The sequence below is a fragment of the Pongo abelii genome, chromosome 10, assembly GCF_028885655.2.
Source record: "Pongo abelii isolate AG06213 chromosome 10, NHGRI_mPonAbe1-v2.0_pri, whole genome shotgun sequence".
Classification (NCBI taxonomy): Eukaryota; Metazoa; Chordata; class Mammalia; order Primates; family Hominidae; genus Pongo; species Pongo abelii.
This window is the reverse complement of record NC_071995.2, coordinates 41,394,204-41,419,766: the sequence shown is the minus strand read 5'-3', so window position 1 is coordinate 41,419,766 and position 25,563 is coordinate 41,394,204. Positions and strand designations below refer to the sequence as shown.

At 36.9% G+C, this 25,563-nt stretch overlaps 1 protein-coding gene across 18 annotated transcripts in view; it reads right to left on the bottom strand.

The window, feature by feature from the left end:
- Nucleotides 1–897: 897 nt before the first annotated feature.
- Nucleotides 898–25,563, bottom strand: part of IRAK4 (interleukin 1 receptor associated kinase 4) — a 30,666-nt gene continuing 6,000 nt past the window's right edge. For 15 of the 18 annotated variants that reach the window (XM_024256659.3, XM_054527163.2, XM_063712125.1 and 12 more), the window contains 11 exons: nucleotides 22,132–22,301; nucleotides 19,048–19,193; nucleotides 18,047–18,229; nucleotides 17,333–17,493; nucleotides 16,372–16,436; nucleotides 12,653–12,767; nucleotides 12,119–12,228; nucleotides 7,960–8,143; nucleotides 6,718–6,780; nucleotides 3,856–4,014; nucleotides 898–3,733 (listed from right to left, as the gene is read on the bottom strand). In XM_024256659.3, the coding sequence (XP_024112427.1) occupies nucleotides 3,698–3,733; nucleotides 3,856–4,014; nucleotides 6,718–6,780; nucleotides 7,960–8,143; nucleotides 12,119–12,228; nucleotides 12,653–12,767; nucleotides 16,372–16,436; nucleotides 17,333–17,493; nucleotides 18,047–18,229; nucleotides 19,048–19,193; nucleotides 22,132–22,292 (1,383 nt within the window). In that variant the 5' untranslated portion in view covers nucleotides 22,293–22,301 and the 3' untranslated portion in view covers nucleotides 898–3,697. Of the gene's footprint in view, nucleotides 3,734–3,855; nucleotides 4,015–4,238; nucleotides 4,350–6,717; nucleotides 6,781–7,959; nucleotides 8,144–12,118; nucleotides 12,229–12,652; nucleotides 12,768–16,371; nucleotides 16,437–17,332; nucleotides 17,494–18,046; nucleotides 18,230–19,047; nucleotides 19,194–19,308; nucleotides 19,376–22,131; nucleotides 22,302–25,563 lie in introns of those variants that run through there. The other 3 variants (XM_054527169.2, XM_063712127.1, XM_054527170.2) reach the window with 3 other exon arrangements.

Sequence of the window (25,563 nt, the reverse complement as noted above, 5' to 3'; positions counted from 1 at the left end):
GGTAGCACACACCAGTACTCCAAGCTACTCAAGGGGCTGAGGCAGCAGGATCACTTGAGCCTGAGAGATTCAAGGCGGCAGTAAGCCATGATCACACTACTGCACTCCAGCATGAGTGACCAAGTGAGACTCTACAAAAAAAAAAAAAAAAAAAAAAAGTAGCAGTTTAAAACAACAGCTATCCTCCCTCACAAATCTACAGTTGGCTGACCTCTCATGTCTCATATATGTTTGTGATCAGCTGGCAGGTGGGCTGATTAAGGATGACCTCATCTGAGATGCCTTGTCTCTGTTTTGCATGGTCTGTCATCAGCAGCATGTTACCCTTGGCTTGTTCTCATGTCAGTGGCAGGGTTCCAAATGAGAGAAGTAGTGCATTAGTGCTTTTGAGGCCTCGGCTTGGAACTGACCATCACTTTTTCTGTAAGCAAGTTACAAGGCCAGCCCAGATTTAATGGTTGAGGAAATAGACTTTACTTCCTGATGGGAAAAATTACAAAGCCATATTGCAAAAGGCATCAAATATAATGAGTGGAGAACTGCAGTCTAATACAATGAACAAGGGAAAGAAGTTATTTAATCATTGAGGGTCTCAAAATTTCCTCAACAAGTAAAAGAACAGAACCTACATTGTAGATTTATCAAATCAGATCATGCTTCTAAAACTCTTAGTACAATGTTTGGCACAATAACTTTCAACATATGACAGAGAAAATGATTATGATTAATATGATGCACAAACATAGTGTTAGTGGTAAAGATTGCAAACTGATGCCAGATGCTAACTTCTGCCATGCAACTTATTAGCTATATAATCTTGGGTAATTTCCTCATCTGTAAAATGTGAATATTATTACCAAATTCATAGGATTGTTATAAAAATTAAAGCACTTCAAACAGTATTCATAAGTGTTTAATGAAAACAATCTATAACTTAAAAATTACAAATTTACATATTGTTAGCCCATTTTGCATCACTACCATGGCACCAATATTTGCCTGGCCTTTGATGAAGGCCCCAGGAAGGTTACAATCACAGTGGAAGGCAAAGGGGGAGCAGACTCTTTTAAGCCACCAGAGTCTCACACAAACTGAGTGAGAACTCACTCATCACCAGTGGCTCTAAGCCATTCATGAGGGATCTGCCACCATGACCCAAACACTTCCCATCAGGCCCCACCTCCACCTCCAACACTGGGGATTACATTTAAACATGAGATTTGAAGGAGACAAACATCCAAACAATGTCATTCTACCCCCAGCCCCCCAAATCTCATGTCTTTCTCACATTGCAAAATATAATCATCCCTTCCCAATAGTCCTTCAAAGTCTTAACTCATTCTAGCATCACTCAAAAGTCCAAAGTCTCATTTGAGACTCAAGGTAAGTTCCTGCCACGTATGAGCCTCTGAAATAAAATATAAGTTATTTACTTCCAAGATACAGTTGGTGGTACAGGCAATGAGTAAAACATTCTTGTCCCAAAAGCGAGAAATTGGCTAAAGAAAGGGGCAACAGGCTCCAGGCAAGTCTGAAACCCAGCGGGGAAGACATTAAACTTTAAATCCTGGCACTTTGGGAGGCCGAGGCGGGTGGATCACGAGGTCAGGAGATCGAGACCATCCTGGCTAACACGGTGAAACCCCGTCTCTACGAAACATACAAAAAAATTAGCCGGGTGTGGTGGCGGGCGCCTGTAGTCCCAGCTACTGGGGAGGCTGAGGCAGGAGAATGGTGTGAACCTGGGAGGCGGAGCTTGCAGTGAGCCGAGATCGTGCCACTGCACTCCAGCCTGGGCGACAGAGCAAGACTGTGTCTCATAAAAAAAAAAGCCCCAACATATTCCTTGATTCCATGTCCCACATCCTGGCACACTGGTGCAAGGGGTGGGCCCTCGAGGCCTTGGGCAGCTCCACTCCTGTGGCTTTGCAGGGTGCATGGCTTCCCTCATGGTTGAAGTTGAGTGCCTGTGGCTTTTCCAAGCTCAGAGTGCAAGCTGCCGGTGGCTCTACCATTCTCAAGTCTGGAGGATGGCAGCACCCTTCCCATAGCTCTACTAGGCAGTGCCCTGCTGGGGTCTCTGTGTTAGGGCTCCAACCCCACATTTCAGTATGTACACTATAAGCCTCCCACTGTACATGCTCTGTATAATTTCCACATACCCCTCAAATGTGGGCAGAACCTATAAATATCATGGGAAATCATCATGGGAAAAACATCATGGGAGAGTATCTGTATTTGTTTTCTATTACTGCATAATAAATTACCACAAGCTTAAAGGCTTAATGTGACCTATTTATTTATTTATTTATTTATTTATTTATTTATTTATGATGGAGTCTCGCTTTGTCACCCAGGCTGGAGTGCCTGGTGGCACTCCCACCCAGGCTGGAGTGGCACGGTCTCAGCTCACTGCAACCTCCATCTCCCCGGTTCCAGCTATTCTCCTGCCTCAGCCTCCCAAGTAGCTGGGACTGCAGGCGTCCACCACCACGCTCACCTAATTTTTGTGTTTTTAGTAGAGACAGCGTTTCACCATGTTGGCCAGGCTGGTCTTGAACTCTTGACCTCAGGTGATCTGCCCGCCTCGGCCTCCCAAAGTGCTAGGATTTACAGGTATGAGCCACCACATCTGGCCAATGTGACCCATTATCTCACAGTTCTATATATTAGAAGTCCAGCATAGCACAGATAGGTTTTCATACTGAGGATCACGCAAAGCTGAAATCTAGGTGTCAGCCCAGGCTGTGGTTATCACCTGAAGCTTGGAGTACTCTTCTGAGTTCACTCAGATTGTTGGCAGAATTCAATTCCTTGTGGTTGCAACTGAGGTCCCAATTTTTTTTTTCCTGCTTGCTCACAACTGGAAGGTAGGTCTCATCTTCTAGAGGCCACCTTTAGGGTTTAGCCAATGTGGCCCTCGCACATACTTCTTGAAGGCTTACAAGGAGAATCCTTCTTGCAAGGGTTCACTTGATTAGGTCAGGCCCTTTCAACAGTCTCAAAGTGAGTTGTTTAGGAACCTTAACTGCATCTGCAAAATTCCTTCAACTTTGTCATGTAACATAATCTAATAATGGACATATCATTATGGCAGTATCATCAAGGGATATTTTATTTGTGGTTAAATGATTGCTGTGAACACAATCTATAAATATATGACTAATAGGATTTTGTAACTGGCTCTATAAACTTTAAATTTTGTATCATTTTACAATTTACAAAGTGCTTGTATATATTCTACATCATTTGATTTTCATGACTACCTGTCAGAGAAGCACAGCAGATATTAGCCCAATGTTATTAGTGGCTCACAGCAGCTAAGTGTGTGTCCAAAGCTTTACAGCAAATTAGTAGTGGAGTCAGTTGGGCTTCAGATCAGAGTGCTTCCACCCTACATACAGCCCAGGCTCTTTTTGCTAACCCTGTAATTTTCAAACTGTGTTTGGTGATGCTTGAAGGAGATTTCTCAGGGATTACTGTAAGAACTGGGGGTGATACTAATGGGTAGGGCTAAGTGTTGATATAGTGGCTCTATTTTTATATTTTGGAAGTTCAACCCATGCTTTAATAACCACTGTCCTGCAACAGCCTGTGCCTTGTTAAAGGTAAAGAAGAATATTTAGGAAAAAAATTAGTTAAAAAAATGGTTGAGATAGGTGTATATAAAAAGTCAAGAGTCTATTCCAATAAAGTTTTAAGAAGCTGTCATCTCTTGCAGCAGCTGTTGAACCTTTTAAAAAGAAAGAAAAAAACAAAAGAACCACATTATACAGTTGCTTTAAAATGTACACTCTGGAAAATATGATGAACCCCAGCCCTTTCACTTTTTAAATAAGTATAAAAAATGCATACCTTCTTAATGTCTGGTCTCTTATTTTTCTTTTCATGCAGACATTGACTAGCAACAGAGTACATAGCTTCAACTGAAGTGGAATCAGCATCATTCATCTTTTTATCAATATAATCTTCAATTGTCTTTTCTTCATCTTCAATTTCTTCTTTAATATCTAGCTTTAAAATGAGTGTTAAAACTTTAAGAGCTTCAAATCAAAGTGAAAGAAAATAGAATATATATTTTAATTATTTAAATTAATCTACTTTGTAATAACATGCACTCTCATTTTACTATCTTATCTTAAAACCTTATTAAGAATTGAAGACCCAGCCTGGGCAACATGGTGAAACCCTGTTTCTACTAAAAATACAAAAAATTAGCCAGGCATGGTGGTGCGCGCCCGTAATCTTAGCTACTCGGAAGGCTGGCAGGAGAATCGTTTGAACCCAGGAGGCAGAGGTTGCACTGAGCTGAGATGACGCCACTCCAGCCTGGGTGACACAGCAAGACTCTGTCTCAAAAAAAAAAAAAAAAAAATTGAAGACATGCAGGACAAATCCTATGTAAATTAGTACAGCCATCCACCACAAAATGACATTTTGGTCAATTGGTCAATGACAGACCACATATAGATGGTGGTCCCATAAGATTATAATACCATATTTTTACCGTACCTCTTTTATGTTTACATACACAAACACTTACCAGTGTGTTACAATTGCTTACAGTATTCAGGACAGTATTATACCGTACAGCATATGTTTGTAGCCTAGGAGCAATACCATATAGCCCAGGTATGTAGCGGGTCATATCATCTAGGTTTGTGTAAGTACACTCTATGAGGTTCACACAATGAAACTGCCTAACAACGCATTTCTCGGAACGTATTCCTGTCACTAGGCAACACATGACTGGGGGTGTGTGTGTGTGTGTATATATATGGGTGTGTATATATATATACACCCATATATATGTATACATATAATATATATACATATAAATGTATATTTAATTATTTATACCTCCTAGATACTTCCACCCATTTGCCTTCCCATTTTTATATCTACGTTATGAGCTAATTGCTTATATGTTCCCATTAGCAGCATTTACTAGGTGGGCAGCACAGGGTGGTCTGCTTCTTGATGTGCTTCTAATAGCGCAATTCCAACTTTTGGACCCTGACTCCTCCTCCCTGTACCCAACAAACTTCTCTATGGGTACTAAGATTGTTGAATCAAAGAGAAAAAAGGAGGGGAAAAATGGGGAGCAGGCCATGATAAAAAAAATTAATAGGGAGAGAAGTGTAGGAATAAGATAGTGGAGTTGGGTGAATCATGGTCCCCCAAAACATGTCTATGTCATAATTCCTGGAACCTGTGAATGTGCTCTTATTAGGAAAAGAAGGGCCCTTTTAGGTGTAATTAAGTATCCTGAGATGAGATCATTCCGGATTATGGATAATCCTGGAGGTAAGCCCTACATCCAATGAGCAAGGCAAGATTCTCTCTGGAGCCTCCAGAGAGAGCATAGTCTTGCCAATACCTTGATTTCAGACTCTGGCCTCCAGAACTATGAGCAAATAAATTTCTGTTGCTTTAAGTCACACAGTTTTTAGTATATTTTTATAACAGTCCTAGGAAACTAATACAGATTAAAAAAACTATTCATGAGAGGTAGGATGTAAACTCTTCAAAAACACTTTCAAAGATAAATTCTGAAAATGTTTGACAATGGCAGAATCTAGTGACATAACAGTTTTTCACATGATCATTTTTTTTTTAAACTGTGTTTGTATGAAAATCTTATTACTTTAGAGTCACACCACAGTCAAGCCTTACGAATGGGTGAAAGAGTAAAACCTTCTCCAAAGATTTATGATTTTCACTATTATATGATGAAACGCAAAACTTGTGACTGAGATAGAGCTTATGTTTTTCTGCATTTCATTCTTACTCAAGCCAAAGTTTTGAGGCTTTTATATATTTTGAAGGAAAAAGTCTTAGGCAAAATGATGGAAAACTTAGGTAAAGTATATGCTGCAACTTAGTGAATCAATCTGGGTTCAATCTTGAGCCCTCCATACCCACACAGGAGGTCATAGGAACTCCAACTTGAAGGCAGTTGGTCAGAAGTTCTGGAGGCCTAAACTTACGACTGGTGTCTGGTGAGATGGCAGTCTTGGGGACTGAGACCTTAACCTGTGGGATCTGACTCTGATGCTATGTCCAGGAACATAGTGTCAGAATTAAATTGGAGGAGATCCAGCTAACTTCCGCTGCCAAGTAGATTGCCTGCTTGTTGGTGGGGAGAAACCCTCCCCACTCACATTTGGTCACAGAAATCTTCTGAGTTGATTGTTGTTGTGGTGTAAGAGCAAAGGAAAAACATGATATTAATTTTTCCTAACAATAGCAAATTTGGTATGTTTTTTATTGTAACTTTGTAAATAAAATACCCCACGATAGAAATAAGTAGATAACTTTTACTAGCAATTTTATTCTGAAAGAAATCTGAATGAAAGCCTTTTTTTTCCCCTTCTGAAAATGCTGGAAACACTGTTATTAACAGTAGCCACCCCAAAAGTGACAAAATAAACATAAGCTAAAGAGGACCTCAGAAATCATTTAGTTCTATTCTCATTTTACCCACAAAGAAATCAGAACAAATAATATAGAAGTGACTTTTCTAGGTTTCACAAATGCTTCATGGGAGAGCTGAGAATGAAAAATATTTAATGCTTTTTCCATATGCTATCGTGTAATAGCCAATGGAAAGACTGCCAATAGAAAATGTTATTTCTAGATGTCAAATTTATCCATATAAATTTAGACTACAAAAGCAGAGAAAAAAGGATTGAGGAAAACGAATATTTCAATTACCAATAACTGAGGTTCACGATGTTCATCCACGGCTGGGAGTCCAGTTATTATTTCTAGTAAAACCTATGAAGACAAAAAAAAATCATTAATATAATACACAAGATAGGCTGGGCACAGTGGCTAATGCCTGTAACCCCAGCACTTTGGGAGACAGATGTGGGAGGATAACTTGAGCCCCGGACTTCACGACCAGCCTGGGCAACAGGGAGACCCTGTCTCTACAAAAAATTTTAAAAAAACATTGGCTGGGTGTGGTGGCACACACCTGTAGTCCCCGCTACTTGGGAGGCTGAAGTGAGAGGATCACTAGAACCTGGGAGGTTGAGGCTGCAGTGAGCCATAATTCCACCACTGCACTTCAGTCTGGGTGACTGAGTGAGATCTTGTCTCTCTAAAAAATATATATATTATACATGATACTAATAAATTATATATATAATACTCAAGACAAAAATAAACTAGAATGAATATGAATCTTGCTTACAAAATTTGATTAATCATTCTATACAAAGCTATGTCTTTTAGATATTAAAGTGGAAAGAACATGAGCTTTGGGCATTTCTCACCAACCCTCCTTCAGGGACATCTTGGACCCCATCATGACCATAAGCAGCTCTTTTCTATTGGCAACTTACTAAAGAGTCAGCCCCACTCAACATATGTTCTGAGAACTCCCAATCCTTTTCCTGCCTTTTGGGGATTCTTCACAAGAATAATTTTCTCTGGCTCTTAGGAGAATATTATTTTCTAAACATTAGGCATATTCTATAGCCCTATGCCTTATTTTCACAGTGCTATGAAGTTAAATTTCCATATATGAAACACATATGAAAAAATAAAATGAAGAAAAAGCCCCTGGTTTCTTCAACCACCCACACCTATCTCTTGCTCCATCTTAAAAGTTATTGAGAATAGACAGGTAGATTAGTAAATGTCAAAAAATGTGAGACTAAAGTATATACTGTATGACATGATTCATTTAATGCATTAGGTGTCATGCTAATTCATAAAGACAGATGGCAAGAAAATCATTTCTTGTAGTCATTTCAAAAATCAACTCAAAAGTTTTACACATTGGAAGAAGTTTGTATAAACTTTCTGGTGTAAGTAGAGGTTAATGTGAAAAACTTATATTGTTACATAAGAGAGATAAACAAGATGGGTATATTAAATAATATTCTACTTCATTTTCACAATTATAGCAGAATGATTATTTTTAATAATTATGTATATGGAACTTACCACACCAAAGCTGTAAATATCAGATTTGGGTGTTATTTCTCCTCGCAAAGCTTCAGGTGCCATATAAGCTGTTGTTCCTACAATTCTGCTAGTCATGACTGTCTGGGCAAACTTCTCAGAAGCCCGTGCAAGGCCAAAGTCAGATATTTTAGCAGTGAAAGCTTCATCTAGTAAGATATTTGCACTGAAAAAAATATAAAGTTTGAAGAAAAAAATGTTTTTTCCACCCCAAAAAAGTCAAACAGTTCCTTAGCTAGATGTATGTATGTATGCATGTATATACGTATATGCATACATGTATACGTACATACATATTTACAGAGTGTAACATTTTATAGTATGCATCATAAAAGCCTAAAATTTACAGAAATAAACCTAGAATTCAGATTATAGCTAAAGAGAAGCAACTGTCCTCTTTTTTTATTTTTCTTGAGGAAAACATTTAGGAGAATAAAAATGAAATAAAACTGTCTACATTAGTAAGAGATATTTTCATTATTCCACAAATCATTTATTATAGGGTAAATTACTACAAAGTCTTCCAAGGCACCTTTATTAATTCCTTTCTTAGTATGTATCAATTCATTTCAAAACAAATTTCCAACCAAAGTATCTCAGTTATGCATTTCTTTATTCTTTTGTTCTGTACTATCTGGCTTTTGAAGAGAAAAAAATATGGCCAAAATATCTCAATTAATTCATTATGTGTTTTCATACTTTAATTCAACACAATCTTATTGAGAACTCCCTATGTTGTATAGTATTTAAGCTCACTGCTGGGCATGAGAGAGTCTTAAAATCTTGCCTGTGACAAAGGCATAAATACTTTTTTAAAACAATGGTAATATTAGGTACAAAATGCTGAGAGAACAACCATGTGCCTGGAAAAAGTAGGAAAAATTTCAAACAGAGGGTGAAAAGTGTGCTTAGTATTGAAGGATTATTAGAAGTTAATAGTTATATGAGGGAAAGAAAGGCACTCCAGGCAAATGGAGTAACAGGTACAAAGTGACAAAAACATTATATGGTATACATGGAACGAGTGTCCAAGAAACAGGGAGATAATTTGAATTTTATCCTGTGAGCAACAGGATACCAGCTAAAGTTTTCACAGTAGGAAACTGATGTTATTAGACTTAACTTTTAGGACCATGACCTGGTAGTGTGGTAGTGAATAGATGAGAACTGATAGGCTGGATTTAGGTTGACTACGAAGGTTTGTAACAAAGCAAATGAGAGACAATGAGGGTTTAAATGGTCATAACATGGGATAAATGGAGAGTGAAAATTTTGAGGCTCACACAACAGAATTTTGTAATTAGCATGATATAGAGAATGAGAACGTCTCCAGCTTGAGAGACAGAATGAATAGTGACTTCATTGGATCAGAAAGGAAATGTGGTAAGACTTTAGGTTGGGAAGAGCTGATGAGTTTGATTTCTGATGTGCTGACTTAAAGGCTACTGTGGGATACCCAGATGAAGTGTTTTTGGTACAGGGATACTAAAAATCCAGGATTGGAAGCTAATAATACAGAGTCAAAAGACACTCACATATAAGTAGCAGTTAAAATCAACATAATATTACTCAGCAAAAACATACGGAGAGAGGCCGGGTGGATGGCTAATGCCTGTAATCCCAGCACTTTGGGAGGCCAAGGTGGGCGGATCACCTGAGGTCGGGAGTTCAAGATCAACCTGATCAACATGGAGAAACCCCATCTCTACTAAAAATACAAAATTAGCAGAGCGTGGTGGTGGATGCCTGTAATCCAAGCTACTCAGGAGGCTGAGGCTCGAGAATCTCTTGAACCTGGGAGGCGAAGGTTGCAGTGAGCCAAGACCGTGCCATTGCACTGGGCAACAAGAGTGAAACTCGTCTCAAAAAAAAAAAGAACATACAGGGAGAAAAGAGACAATATATAAGAACACAAGAAAGTACCAATCCATGAAGGATAGGAGATGGTGTTTCTTTTCTCATCTAGGGTCAGTTCCTCTGCTTGAGTGCTTTCTACATTCTCTGGAACCCTACTGAACACATCATCTCATTTCTGTCTTCCATAGTATCCTCTCCCTCTTAATCTGGATCCTTCCTACAGGCACATAAGCACAGTTTAATCTCTGCCATTTTAAAAAAAAAGTTTCCTGAATGACATATCTATTTCTAGCTGTCCCCTTCACTAGTAAAATGTCTTAAAAAGACTTGTCTATACTCCTATCTCAGTTCTCTAGCTCTTACTCTCTCAACTACAACATGATTTCTAAACCAACTACTACCTGGAAATGGGTGTCCATAAAGTCACCAAAGACCATGGTGATGCTAATCCAATGATTAAAGCACTTGACTCTTTTTGACTACTCCCTCTTGGGAAACACTTTCTTTCCTCATTTTCAGGGACTCCACACTCTCCAGGTTTTCATCTTACCCTTCTCTTTATGTGTACTTCCTTAGATTCCTTTTTGTGATCATCTCTTCTATTTGGCCATTAAGTCTTAGGGTTCCTCAAGACTTAATCTTGTGACCTTTTCTTAATCTACATCTCCCCTCAAGTGAATACAGTCACTTCAGTTATCACCTGTATGCAAGTAATACACATTTATATCTTCAGCTCAGACCTTCAGCTCCAAATCTGTATATCACACTGTCTAACATCTCTACTACTACATCTTAAAAGCACCCTAAACACAACATGTACAAAGGAGAATTCACATTTTCTAACCATCTCTCTAACCCCAACCTAACCAGGTCTTTTTTCAGTCCTTTCTATATAAGTGAATCATGCCATAATCATTCCAGAATGCAAGTCTGGATGCCATTATTCCAGGAGTCATTCCTGATACTTCCCTCTTCCTGAACCCCTGCATAGCCAAGGCATCAACAAGTTTTGCCATTTTAATCTTTCTAATCTGCTCACCTCTCTTCTTATGAACTGCCACCTATGATAGCCTACTAACTGCCTCTTCTTACAAACTGTTCTCTACACTAGAGTCAAAATCATCTTTGCAAAACTTAAATATGATGCTATATTCCTACTTAAAATTTTCAACGGCATCTCATTACACTTGTGATAAAACTAAAAGCCTTACCTTGATCCATTAAGTCCTATAGGACTTAGCTTCCTACACGTCTCTGTAGTTTTATCTCCAATCTGCCACCCTATAACTTTCTGCATCTCAGTCATACTGCATTTACTTCATTTTTTTTTAGACAGAGTCTTACTTTATTACCCAGGCTGGAGAGCACTGGCACAATCATAGCTCACTTCAACCTTGAACTCCTGGGCCCAAGTCTCCTCCCTCCTCAGCCACCCTAGTGTCTGGAACTGTAGGCATGCACTACCACGTTTGACTAGTTTTTTTGTAGAGATGAGGTCTTGCTATGTTGTTCAGGGAACATAGTCAGGTCTGCTACTCCTGGCCTCAAATGATCCTCCTATCTTGGTTCCCAAAGCATATTTCATTTCTTGTAACTCATCATGCTCCCATATTCTGTCTCACCACTGGTCTTACAAATGCAGTTCCTTCTGCCTAGAATGTTCTTCTCCCCATCATCCACTCTACAGTTACCCTCAAATTGTGCCTACTTATTTCCTGCTCATTCTTTGAATCTCTGCTTAAATATCACTTTCTTGGAAACCCTTCTTTATATTAATCCTATGTGCTATACTATATATAATAATACATATAATATATATGTGTACTGTACATATTAACATTCTATATTTTGTGATTATTTGATTGATGTTGAGCTCTATATATTAATATGTTACTTATAGTAGGTAAATATTTAACTAGATAAATACACAAGAAAGAAAGAGAACTGAAAAGTACTCATGGAGGATGAAGGTGATTCAGAAAAGAATAGTGATCCATAAACTAAGAAAACAACTAATTTCCATAAGGCAAAAGTGTCAAGAAGAACAGAATAAACTACTATTAAAACAAACAAAAAAGGTCAAGTAGGATGAGTACTGGAAGTAGGTCACTGGGCTTGGAATAAAGGCGATTACAGATGTCCTTATTGAGAAGAGCTTTCATGGAGTGATGGGAAAAAAGTCCAGATGCTCTAGGTTAAGACATGCATGTGAATAGTGAATAGAGTGACAGCAAATTATTCTTTAAAGACAGCTTTCCAAAAGCTTTTAAACAGTAGCATTTACCTTTTAATATCTCTATGAATATGATGATTTTCATGTAGAAAATTGATGCCATTAGCTGCATCCTGAGCAATCTTGCATCTCATGTGCCAAGAAAGTGGTGGAGTACCATCCTTTTAAAGAAATAAACCAAATTAAAAACAAGAAAGAATAATATAAAATCTACAGGGAATATATAACACAGAATATTTTTCTAGGCAACAACTGAAGATGATGTTATAGCACTAATAATTTAGGACTACATTTTTAAGTTATTAAAAATAATATCTAAATAAGCTCAAATGGGTGTTTACATTTGTTATTTGAAGATAAAAATATATAAAAGCATCTTCCTAGTATAGTCTTAACTGAATTTTACATTTAAGATTACCACATAATAAAATGGCAACCCACTTGTTGACATATCAACTGTATAATTTTCATAGAGCAGGAAAAATATGAAAGTTAATTTGGTTTAAATAATCCAGTAACAAAATGAATATTAATATTCCAGCATATAAACAAAAAGTCAAACAATCTGATGAATAAATAGCTTACCAAGCAAGAGAGTCTGTCTAGCAATGAACCATTAGGCATGTAAACATATACTAAGCAGAGGTCATCTCCATCACTTGAGAAACCAAGTAGTTCTACTAAGTTTTCATGTTGACACCTGTGACAAATAATTTTTCATGCAAAATTATTATAATAAATACTTATATATTCAATTGTAGGTTGGAAGTTATTCAAAGTTTTAATAGAAAAAAAGAGCAAAAAAATAGTATGTTATATATCATTTCTAACTTGATGTTTATGTTTATATATGTTTATTGTAACTGTTTATAATTTTCTGCAAATACTTCTCTTTTCAGCCAATATTAATCAACATTAGAAGTAAAACCTCTTTTTCTTTTTTTTTTTTTTTGAGACAGGGCCTAACTCTGTTGCCCAGGCTGGAGTGCAGTGGTGTAATCACAGCTCACTGTGGCCTCGACCATCTGGACTGAAGTGATCCTCCTGCCTCATCCTCCCAAGTAGCTTGGACTACTGGTGTACACCACACTCAGCTACTTTTTAAATTTTTTTGTAAAGATGAAGTCTCACTGTATTTCCCAGACTGGTCTCAAACTGCTGGCCTCAAGTGATCCTACCACTTTGGCCTCCCAAAGTATTGGGATTACAGGCGTGAACCACTACAGCTGGCCAAACCTCTTTCTATTTTACAGTAAAAGCTAAATAATTCAGATTATTGGAACTTGTGATAAGTTTGGTTAAGGACTAGGCTGATGCTCACTTTCTTTAGCCCAATTTTCAATGATGGCACAAATAAGATTTCAAGAAGTCCGTTGAATTTTCATGCTAATACTGTCAAGAATTTTCTAACACACTGAAAGCACTGATTTACAGACATGATCTTGAATCACATCTAATTTGCATGTTTTTGATCTTTAATCACACTGGATTATTTATAACCTAATTTGAGTGTCTTTATATACTTGAGAGTAATAAAACTAAAGAGACCTACAGTCTAATAAAGTGGCAGCATCTGTGGTAAGACAAAAGAAAACAGGGTTCAGAGTTATACATCCTAAATTTAAAGTCTAGTTCTGCCCCCTCCTGGATATGTGACCTACAGCAAGTTAACAGCCTTACTGAGCCTCAGCTCCTTTATCTGCTAAATGCAGAAAATAGTATGTAATATGGATGCTGAGACAATTAAATGAGCAAATGTAAACATGACAGCCTAGAAACGTATCTGGCACATGATAAGTGTTTTATTATTTAAGTGCTTATTCATTTTGTTCATTCAAAATAATCCACAATTCTAGCAGTTCATTATATCAGTTTCTCCTAGTCTCATAAATACTTGAAGAAGTGCAAATTAAAGCAGTAAGTGTCCCATTTTCCACCAAACGGGCACATTTTAAACATGAGTAGTTAACATTTGCTGAGTTTATACTATATACGAGGCACTGTGGCAAGTGATTTACCTGTTTTATTTAATCCTCACAATAACTTAAGTAAGTACTATTGTCCCATTTTATAGATGAGAAAATTAAGGAATAGAAAGTTAAGAAACTTGGCCAAGTTCATTCTGCTAGTAAGATCCAGAGATTGGCACTTATTTAAAAATTGTAATAATAGGCCAGGCGCAGTGACTCACGCCTGTAATCCCAGCCGAGGCGGGCAGATCACGAGATCAGGAGATCTAAACTATCCTGGCTAACGTGGTGAAATCCCGTCTCTACTAAAAATACAAAAACAAAATTAGCTGGGCATGGTGGCGGGTGCCTGTAGTCCCAGCTACTCTGGAGGCTGAGGCGGGAGAATGGTGTGAACCTGGGAGGCGGAGCTTGCAGTGAGCCAAGATCGCACCACTGCATTCCAGCCTAGCCAACAGAGCGAGACTCCGTTTCAAAAAAAAAAAAAAGTAATGATATTAAATGAAGGTAAGGAACCAGTAAAGTTTGAAATTGTAATACATTGCTGGTAGTAACTTATCTCAAAAGCCATTTGAATGTGTATTTAGAAAGTCATTAAAAAGTTCATGCATTCCTACCTAGTAATTCTTTTTCTAGGACTTTACCCTAGATGATAAAGTAAGTATAACTGCATTTAAAGATTTATGTGCAAAGAACCTTAAAGAACCTTTATTTTTAATACTGAAAATTAGAAACAAACCTAGCTATGGTTAAATAAAATATGATTTTCACATATGCTAGACTGTTGTACAATAATTTAAAATGTTTTCAAATTATTTTTAATGACATGGGAAAATGCTACACACACATCGTGAAGCAAGTATATAAAAATATTAGCAGTGATTATCTCTGAGTGATATATTTGAGAGATGGTTTGTATTATTAAGTTCCAGGATACATGTACAGAACGTGCAGGTTTGTTACACAGGTAAACGTGTACCACAGTGATTTGCTGCACCTATCAACCCATCATCTATGTATTAAGCCCTGCATGCATATAGGCTTGTATATTTTAAAAATATTTTCCTGTATTTTCCAGATTACCTACTGTGAACAAGTTACTTTTAGAATTGGAGAGTAGGGGTAGGAGTGGAGAAAACAAATCCTGAAAAAAAAAGTTTGATCTTTTTTCAGCGTGTATCATTTTTACCGTGCATAAATCAGTTCTAGTCTATTCTTCTTACTTGAGGTTAGGTAACTATGATTGGTGATTTACAGCAGTGGGTTTAATGGGTATAATCTGGTAAATCTCATTAGGATTCAGATCAAAAGTTCAGGCTCTGCAATCAAACAGATCTGGATTTCAATCCCATCTCTAACACTTACTGGCTATGTGATCTTGGACAAGCTATTTAATGTTTCTAAATCTCAGTTAACAAACAAAATGGGCAGTTGTTAACAGTTGTAAGGGTTAGACAGACAATGCACATAAAGTACATAGCACAATGTCTGGCATGTTGCACACACTCAAATATCAATCACTATTAATCACTATAATAATTAGAATACATTTCCTACTTTGTCCCTCCTACTTTTCCTGATGATGTCCAACAATTTTCCAGCACACAGGATCAATGCCTTCTAAGCATCCTAACAGATAACATGACTCTAGTTGCTCTATAGATGCTACTTTATATGTAAGGGCCTATTACTCTATAGATAGTTTTTTTTAAGTAGCTCTGCAATTGATCTCTCATGAATTCTGGAAGTGGAAAACATGATAATGAAGGACATGATAGTGAAATTCCACGTAACTTTGTTGTGACTTAAAATAATGACTGAGGCCAGGCACGGTCATGCCTGTAATCCCAGCTCTTTGGGAGGCCGAGGCAGGTGGATCACAAGGTCAGGAGATCGAGACCATCCTGGCTAACATGGTGAAACCCCATCTCTACTAAAAATACAAAAAAAAATTAGCCAGGCATGGTGGCACACACCTGTAGGTCCAGCTACTCAGGAGGCTGAGGCAGGAGAATTGCTTGAACCTGGGAGGCAGAGGTTGCAGTGAGCCGAGATCGTGCCACTGCACTCCAGCTTGGGCGAAAGAGAGAGACTCCGTCTCAAAATAAATAAATAAATAAAAATGACTGCTATTTAATCTCCAGGCATATGAGTATATGTAACCATAGAATTATGGAGCCAAAAGTACTTTCAATTTCTCTAATCTAAACACTTTATTTTAATTTCATATATGTGCAAACATTACTAGTTCATGGCATACTCTAGAGTGAACCAGGTTCCTTACTCCTTGTCTTTTTTCTTTCCACTACACCGCACTGCCAAATTAAGACTTACTTTGCCATTACTTTTATTTCTTGATCAAACTGCTGTTTCAGTTCTTCAGTAGTAATGTCAACCATCTGAAAAAATAAAATATACAATGTAATACTACACAATTCTAAGGTTCTTAATGCTCAGAGGGATCAAGAGATCAGCTGGCTCATCTCCCTTTCTTTAAAACAATAATGTATTATTCTCCCAATTCTACAGAATAACTGAGATCTAGAAATACTAGTGATTTCCTCAAGGCCCATGGCTGGTTAGTGGAATGAAAAATATATATAAATTTCACTGAGTTGTGGAAACAAAATGAAATAACATGAAATTTCACTACACAAAAAAATTTGAAAAAAATTCTAGGAAACAGAAAACATAAGCAATTTAAGTGCAAAATGGAAAAAAAAAAAAACCCTACAAAAGCCCTGCAACGTATATGACAAACAGTGACTATCTTTATCACATACATATGCATTCTATTGATATTTTTAGGCTCTAACAAAAGATTTGGAATATAACGAGTCAGTAAGTAAAAGGTGAACACCTCAGTAGAAATGGCAACAAAGGACACAGATAAAAAAAAATTTTAATGTTTTTTCTTAATGTATACTCCCTAAACTTTATTTTTAAATGGGAAAAGTAATGCAAACAAGGTTTTTTTTAAATAGTTTTCCTGGTATCTTACCATTTTAATCTTGATTACACATGAAGCACTATGTGGAGCAGGGCTTCTCAACTTTAGTTTGTGAATCTCCCAAAATTTATGTATGATCGTGTGTACATGTACATAACCACATTTTTCTAGGGGTAGGGTCCACAGTGTTCAACAGATTTTAAAATTTTAAGAACTACTATTTAGAATGATGTTTAAAGAAAATACATACTGAAATAATGTATTTCCTAAAGATTAACTTTAAAACCTATTATAGAGCACACTATGAAGCAACTCTTTCTTTTTATTCCTGAAAATATAACTTACTGCTGCAAGCTTCTTCACTGCCACAGTTGTGTTATTTACGTAGCCTTTATATACAACTCCAAATCCTCCCTCTCCCATTTTATTACCACCAACAGAAATGGGTCGTTCATCAAAGTTATTTGTAACATTCTTCAATTCATAAAATGAAAAACTGTGAAAACCTGTAATGTCAAAATAAGAAAAACATGCTTAAATTTTAAAAATTCGTTTTAATAATTCTAATATTTTCTCATTTGAAGATTTCACATATATGCAAATATTTATGATTTTGAATTATACAAGATGGGAGAAGATAAAACCATTTCTAAAATACAAATTATAAGTTTTTCTTGAGAATTCTGTTTGGTGATCCTACCCTCTGAACACTATAGTCACCCGCCCAAAATTCTAGTCACACATTTGAGTGGGTCTAGTCTACCTACCCAAAACTCTAGTCACATATTTTATTTTAAAAAGTGACCCTTCCAAGTTATGTAAATATTTACTTTTTTTTTTTCATAGCTTCTCTGGTTGTTTGCATTTCCTATTGCCTGTAATCACTGATTAATACAATGAAGATGGTTCTTAATATATCAGGAGGAAACAACTCACAAAAGAGCTATTGCCAGTGTGCCTGTGATTGCTGCACAAACAAAAGAGCAAGAGCTTCCTTTTAAAGCACTGGTAGTCTTAATGACAAATCCACTAGTGGAAAGCACTGAAAATGTTACTTACGTGTATCACTAACTTCTAAACTTTTATTTTCTGGACTTGAGGAGTCAGGTGGCATATAGCTTTGTTCAAGATTCTGCACAGGTGTCATCAATGTCCTCTCTTTGTCATAGAAAGGCATCTGTTTTTGCTGAACTGTTACAGCTTCTTTAGAAGGTAGTGTATTAGCAGTTTTGGGAACAGCATCTAACAAATGAAGTAAGATACAAGTGGTTTTTCAGTAAGAAAAAGTGGTTGTGAAAAAGTTAAACTAGAAACTTGGTTCATTTAGTATCATTCCGGTTTCTACAGGTTGGTCTCATATTCTCATAGCACACACAAGAAGCTGCCTAGTAAGAATCTGTAAGTTATAATGAAGATGGGTAAAGAGAGTAAGGCAGTGTTTTCAAACAGTGATCCATGAGCCACCTATATCAGAGGCACTGAAGCACCTGTTTAAGAATATAGACCTTAAACCCAATTCCAGAATTCTGATTACGTAGATTTGGAACAGACCCTAGGAAACTACATGTTTAACCAGAACTTAAGTGATTCTTATGCATGATAAAGGTTGAGAACCACTGGTGTGAAAGGCATCAAAGGAAAAAAAGAAAGGTTATAAGGAAGGCAACTAGACACTACCACATCAGAATACAATTTTTTAAAATTATGATTATAGAGTCCCATCAGGGCAGAAGTTGAAGATGAAAAAAAGCAAGAACTCAAAATTATAATTACTTTCTTACAGCCTAAGCCAGATGTATGAAGTCTTTCCTTCTAAACTTTCTGTTGGCACAAAACTATCTAACTCTTATGAAGCTTCTATCACCTTAGCAGCAGAGTCCACAGTGTCCTTTGTCTGTGCTGCTTTTTAAAGAGTTGAGGAGTGCTGAAAGAAAGAAAGGGACTCTCAAATGTAAGCTTCATCTACTATGAGAAAAAAGGAAGAGTAAGAAGAAACATTTATATTTCTGCCATTTGTCTTTCCACCCTAATTGTGGACACCCTGGTCACAATCGGTTTACCTGGGAGCAAAAGACTCGCAGGAGCAAAAAATTCATTTTGGATCAAAAGATCCACAAGATCACCAACTGTGCAATTTGTGGTGCCCCAGTCAAACAGTAGTTCAGAAGTGGGACTTTTTCCAGTTTGAAGTAATGCTTCAAATCTCCTTAAAAGTAAGTAACAAAGAAACAAAATTAGTCTATTGTCTTAGTCCATTTTGTGCTGCAATAATAGAATACCACAGACAGGGTAATTTATAAGCAATAGTTAATTTGGCTCACGGTTCTGGAGGCTGGGAAGTCCAAGATCGAGAGGCTGCATCTGGTTAGGGCCTTCTTGCTACATCATCTCATGGTGGAAGGGCAGAAGGGCAAAAGAGCATGCACACGTGCATGTGAAAGAGAAAAAAAAAAGAGAGAGAGAGAGAAAGAAAAATAGGGCCTAACTTATCCTTTTATCAGAAACCCACTCCTGAGATAACTAACCCACTCCTGCCATGACAACATTAATCCACTCATAAGGGCAAAGCCCTCATGGCCTACCTACACTTTAAAGGTCCTACCTCTCAACCCTGTTGCAATGGGTATTAAGTTTCTAACACATGAACTTTTGGGGACATATTCGAACAATAGCATTTATAAACTGAGGTCCTATGAAAATAGGTGTTGATCTCCCCCGCCCATTTTGCTCACAGCATCTCCTATAACATTAAAGAAAAGGGACAACAAGAGAATCAGCAAGAATTACAAAGAGACAGGAAAGATAGGAGGAAAAAAGATGCCAAAGATGATGATAATAATTTACTGGGTACTTACTGGATATTTACTTAGTGGGTTATAGGATGCACACACATGAGCGTGTTCAAAGATATTATGATTATCATATGAATTTACTAGTGAAAAAGCCAGGCTTGGAGAGGTAGAGTAACCAGCCCATAGCCACACAGCCAATATGATGTATCCAAGTTGAGGTACAAATTCAGATCTCATTTGACATAAGAGTGTATTCTTAATCTACTAGAAATATTACTTCCCACATGACTTAAGAATCTGATAGCTATATAATTTTTAACAAATCCGCCTGCTTAATTAAAGAAACAGAACACACAAAAACTTAGGAAATTATTCCTTTGATCTTAACTGTAATTCAATTAAATTGAAAAAAAATCACAAAGTCAGCTTTCAACTCATTTCTTTCCATTTCTTTAAAATCAAAAATTAGTTTTGAAAAGTAACACTTAAAAATTTAACCAATATTGTTTTTTTCTGTTTTTCCTCTAAAGATTTTATTTTAAAAAATTCAAACTTACAGAAAAGTTGAAAAAATTCTAGAATAAACAACCATTCACCTAGATTCACCAATTGAATAATTGATAAAATTGTGCCATATCTGGGCTCTTGTGCATGCTCTCTTTCAATCTGTGTCTGTGGGTGTGTGTGTTTTAGAATACGGGCCAGATGTCTTATAGAATGGGTCTAACAGCCTAGATTTATCTGACTACTTTCTCATGATTAAATTCAGATTAAGCATTTTGGTAGAAATACTACATAGGTATAATGTGCCCTTCCCATTGTATCACATCCAGGGGTACATATTGGCATTTTGTACCATTATTATTGGTGCTAAAGTTTGATCACTTGAAGGAAGTGTACTTCAGATTTCCTCATTAAAAATGTACCCTTCCCTTTCATACTTCACAAGTAATTTGTGTATAATACTTTTTATCTATCTATTGAGGGAATCTTGCTCTGTCACTCAGGCTGGAGTGCAGTGGCATGATCATGGCTCACTGCAGCCTTGGCTTCCTGGGCTCAGGTGATCCTCCCACCTCAACGTCCCAAGTAGCTGGGACTACAGGCGTGCATTACCACACCCAGCTAATTTTTTGTAGAGATGGGGTTTTACCATGTTGCCCAGGCTAGTCTTGAACTCCTGGGCTCAAGCAATCTGCCCACCTCGGCCTCCACAAGTGTTAGGATTACAGGCATGAGCCACTGTGCCCAGCCTATAATACTTAAAATCTTGTGCATATCCTGCTCATATGCTTGAGAACAACCATCTTTCACCTTATGTTTTTAGGTTCAGTGATGAGCCTTGCATGAATCAGTTACTCATTGGTGGTTGCAAATAGGTATTTTTCTCATTCTACCATTCTTTTCACAATTATTTGCAGGTATTATTCTGTAAAGAAGAGCTTTTTCTGTCACAGGAATGAGTCTTCGAAAAAAGAAAAAAAAGGGAAGAGCTTTATCTTCCTGCCACCACTGCCCCAATTATCTTCCATAAGTTTTTAACAGTAATATCAAAAAATTATCTTTAAACATTGACTTAACACAGTTTAAACTTAGCTTCTTTCAAGTAATTTAACATGTTCGCTTTTCTTATGAGGAAACATTTCCTGCAAGGGAGCCAAGGCTTTTAGGTTCTTTCCCAGGTTAATGCTGAAAATAACAAACAGTCTTCTTTTCCTTTTGCTACCAAAGAAACATTTTGACATAAGTTTTAACTGCAATGACTGACAAAAATAAAATCTGCATGCATATTTTACACTAAATCGAGCAGAGATGAGTAAAAAGGAAAAATTGAAATTATCTGAAGACAGCACTGAGAAATCCTGGCTAAGATTTAAGAATTCTGTGCACAGAAGTGTACACTTGCAAGCAACAACTTTAAAACATCAAATTGAAAAACTCCCGAAATACATTGTTAGAGTGCATTAGAGATTCACACACTTTGAAGTTTAAGCTCTAGATTTTTACTAGACATTCTTGTAACATTCTTATTTTCCTTTAATCTGGAAATGAGAAGTGTGAGGCAGAGTGAACTTCACTTTGCTTGCCAAACAGGGAACCACAGAAAAGGTGGGAATCTTCATTCTAACCCAAAAAACTTATTTGAGAGATCACAGTATTAGCCGTATTGACATATTGGACAAAGACAAAACTGCAAAAGGAACAATCAAAAAGAGGTTACCTACTACCAATGTCTCCTCCATAGTGGAGAGGTTTACTTTCTAAACTGCCATATTAGACAGTACTTATACCAATTAATCATTCCATATTGTGATGTAAGAATTTAAAAATACAAAGAATTTTATCTGTTACCTTATGTGAAACTGATTGTATCTATCATCACCAGATGGTTTTTTAATAGCTACAGCTAACTTCTTCCATCCTTCTTGAGGATCAATAAAATCTGACAGCTTCCTAATTAGTCCAACATTGAGGCAGCGCACATATGTTGATGATGTTATGGGTTTGTTCATCTTCTATTCCTAAAATATGGAAAAATCTCATTAAAATTTTACAGTACTTTTAGAGATGACATCTGTAAGCTTATATATCACACTTTGCTATATCATATGAAATGTCAGCAACTGATTATACCATAATAAAGAAACATTCCAAAGTCAAGTCATTGATACCCTAAGATGAAATTAAAATTGTAATTCATTTGTCCAATTATCCTCTGGGTTTGCTTCCTTTTTCCACCTATTAATAGCAATAAAAATCGGAAGACTTTTTTCTGACACTGATATTTTCCAAGTAAAATTTATAGAAAGGGGCAAAAAACTTACCAGAAAAATTCTTCTTAAGAGTAATATCAACAAACTATCAGAATTAGCATATTCAGAAATCAAATCTATTAATAAAAACATTTACCTTTCAATTTAATATATGTTTCTCAATCAGTACTTATTTACAATTAAAAATTTATGCAACATTCTTTGGTAGAAGTAAAAAAAAAAAAATGTACTGAAATGATTTGTGTAGCATTAACAGATATGGTCCACCCACCCACTTTTCACATAGTTTGCTCTTCCTTGACCTCTGCACATTTTTTGAGTCCATGAGATCTGCCTGACCACAATTCATTTGCTACTACGCCAAAATCTGTGCTTCACCACTTCAACTACTCTCTAGACAGAATCTTTATTTCTGCAATCCCCCTTTTCTTCTGCTACTCCACCCTGGAGAGCTGCAGCCAGGGATAAATCTAACAACTTTACTTGTACACCAGAGTTGCTGATGTGAATACAAATTTATGGTAACCCCCTTTCCAAAGGGCCTTCAACACTGCCGTTAATCCTTCCACTTGTCTTCTCTCATAGTCCTTAGTGACTGTTTCATCCTTTACTTCTTTCTATGTGGATTTTACTTGTTCTGCGTGTCCTTCATTCTCAATAGGAAATGATCTTTCCTTCCAATTAAGACAAATAGACTCAGATATTCTTCTGTCAATTATTTTTGCTTCCCTATATATATTTTAAAAATACAATTTTAGAGTAAATAATGTGTTCATATGGAACAACATTCTAAAACTATCAAAAAGAGTAAAAAGCGAAAAGCTTCTCTGTATCATAGGCTTCTATGTTAGTATTCACTTCTTCTCTTTGGACTTCTTTGACCACATCTAAATAGGTCTAGCTGCCCTTCATCTAATTATCTTTCATCATTGCACAATGTATGTGTAATCATATACTTATTTGTTTACCTGTTTACTGTCTCCCATATTAGATTTTAAGATCCATGAGTTCAGGACCATGCTAATTTTATTCATGAATATATACCTAGTGACTTGCATACTGTAGATAATGGTGTTGTTCAGTATTTATTTTAGGAACAACTAAATTATTTCGCAGTACAATTTTATCATCTCCATTTTACAAAGGTGGTAAGTCAGAGATTCAGGACTTACAATTACGTCTGACTCCAAAAGTCACGCCGTACAACTCTGCTTTTATAACACAATGCATTGTTCATGCCATTCTCTATTTCAGAAAGACCATTCCTTTCCTTTCATTCATGAATACATTCAGCAAATATTTATGTCAGTCTTTGTACTAACAAATGGGAGCACACAGAAGAGAAAATCTTTGTTTCCAAGCTGTTCAGTATACCAGGGGACACAAACAGTGACAGGGAGTGATAAATGCTGCAAGAGTATTATGGGGCCCAGAAAAGGGGCATCAAGCAGAGGCAGTCTGGAGTAGGGATATCAAGACAGATTTGTTTGGAGTAGGAGGTTGGAAGGATGAATGAAAGGGAATGAGGATAAGCCCAAAAGAAAATTCCAGGCAGAGGGAATAGCGTGGGAAAAGGTAGGAGCACGTGTGTCTCAGGCAAAGAGCTTGCTATGGCTGGACCACAGGATGCCTGTGATTAAGTGACAAGAGATGAGGATGGAAAGGTAGCAGGGCCAGATCATCATGTACCTCATATGCTAAGACAAAGTGTTTGAACTTATAAACTAAAAGTTACAGGAGAGCCACTTTAGGATTTTTAGGAGGGATGTTAAATAATCTTATATGGTTAAGTGGATTCCTGTGGATAAAAATTAAAGGGATGTATATTGAGGCAAGAAAATTAGTTTGAAAACTTCTGCAATAATCCAGGTGAGCAGAAATGAGAGCTTGGAAAAAAGTATAGGGTGGGGGAATGGAGAGGTAAAACGTCAAAACATTTAGGAGGCCAAATCAAAACAATTTCACTAGAGATGAGCAATTAGAAGAAAGGGAGATAGAATAAAGTTTTTTTTTTTATTTTTTGTTTTGGCTCATGTTAAATGTGAAATACCTACCTTTGGCACTATCTAGGAGCCTTCATACCGAGTACTTATATATGTGGTCTGGAGCTTAGGAGAGAGGTTTCAGCAAAGAATGCTCATTATGTAAGTATTCTCATATATAAGGGGTTTTCAAAGCGTTCATGGAAAATGCATATGGTGCAAAAACCATGCATGGATTTCCATTTTTTTTTTTTGCAAAACATATTTCCAAAATAAACTCATACTAACTTATCATTCATGTCTAAACAGGATGTAGTTTGAGACACTAAGAAGAATAAGACAGTTTGAAAAGAACCTCTACCACAGCAACATGAATTCTGCTAAAAGTAAAGCAAGAACAAACACCACATTTATGGTGGAGGTTGGTTGGAAGAATGGTGAAATCACTGATGCTTTATTTATGGGGACAATGCCCCCCAGAAAATCAGCAGTGTACAAATCAGTAACTCATTTTAAGGGATGAGATGATGTTGAAGATGAAGGCTGCTGCGGCAGACCATCCATATCGATTTTCGAGGAAAACATTCATCTCGTTTGTGCCCTAAATGAAGAGTACCTATAATTAACAGCAGAATCAACAGTGAACACCATAGACAACTAGTTCAGCCTATACAATTCTGACTGAAAATTAAAGTTGAGCAAACTTTCCACTTGATGGCAGCCCAAACTGTTGTACCCAGATCAGCTGCAGATGAGAGCAGAGCTTTCAATGGAAACTTTAAACAAGTGGGATCAAGATCCTAAAGCATTTCTTCAAAAAATTGTAACAGGAGATGAAACATGACTTTACGAGTATGATCCTGAAGCACAATCAAAGCAGTGGCTCCCCCAAAGTGGCAGCGGTCCAATCAAAGCAAAAGCAAACTGTCAAAAGCAAGGGCATGGCTGTGGTTTTTTTGGATGCTCAAGCTATTTTGCTTGTTGACTTTCTGGAGGGAAAAAGAATGGTAACATCTGCTTATTAGAGA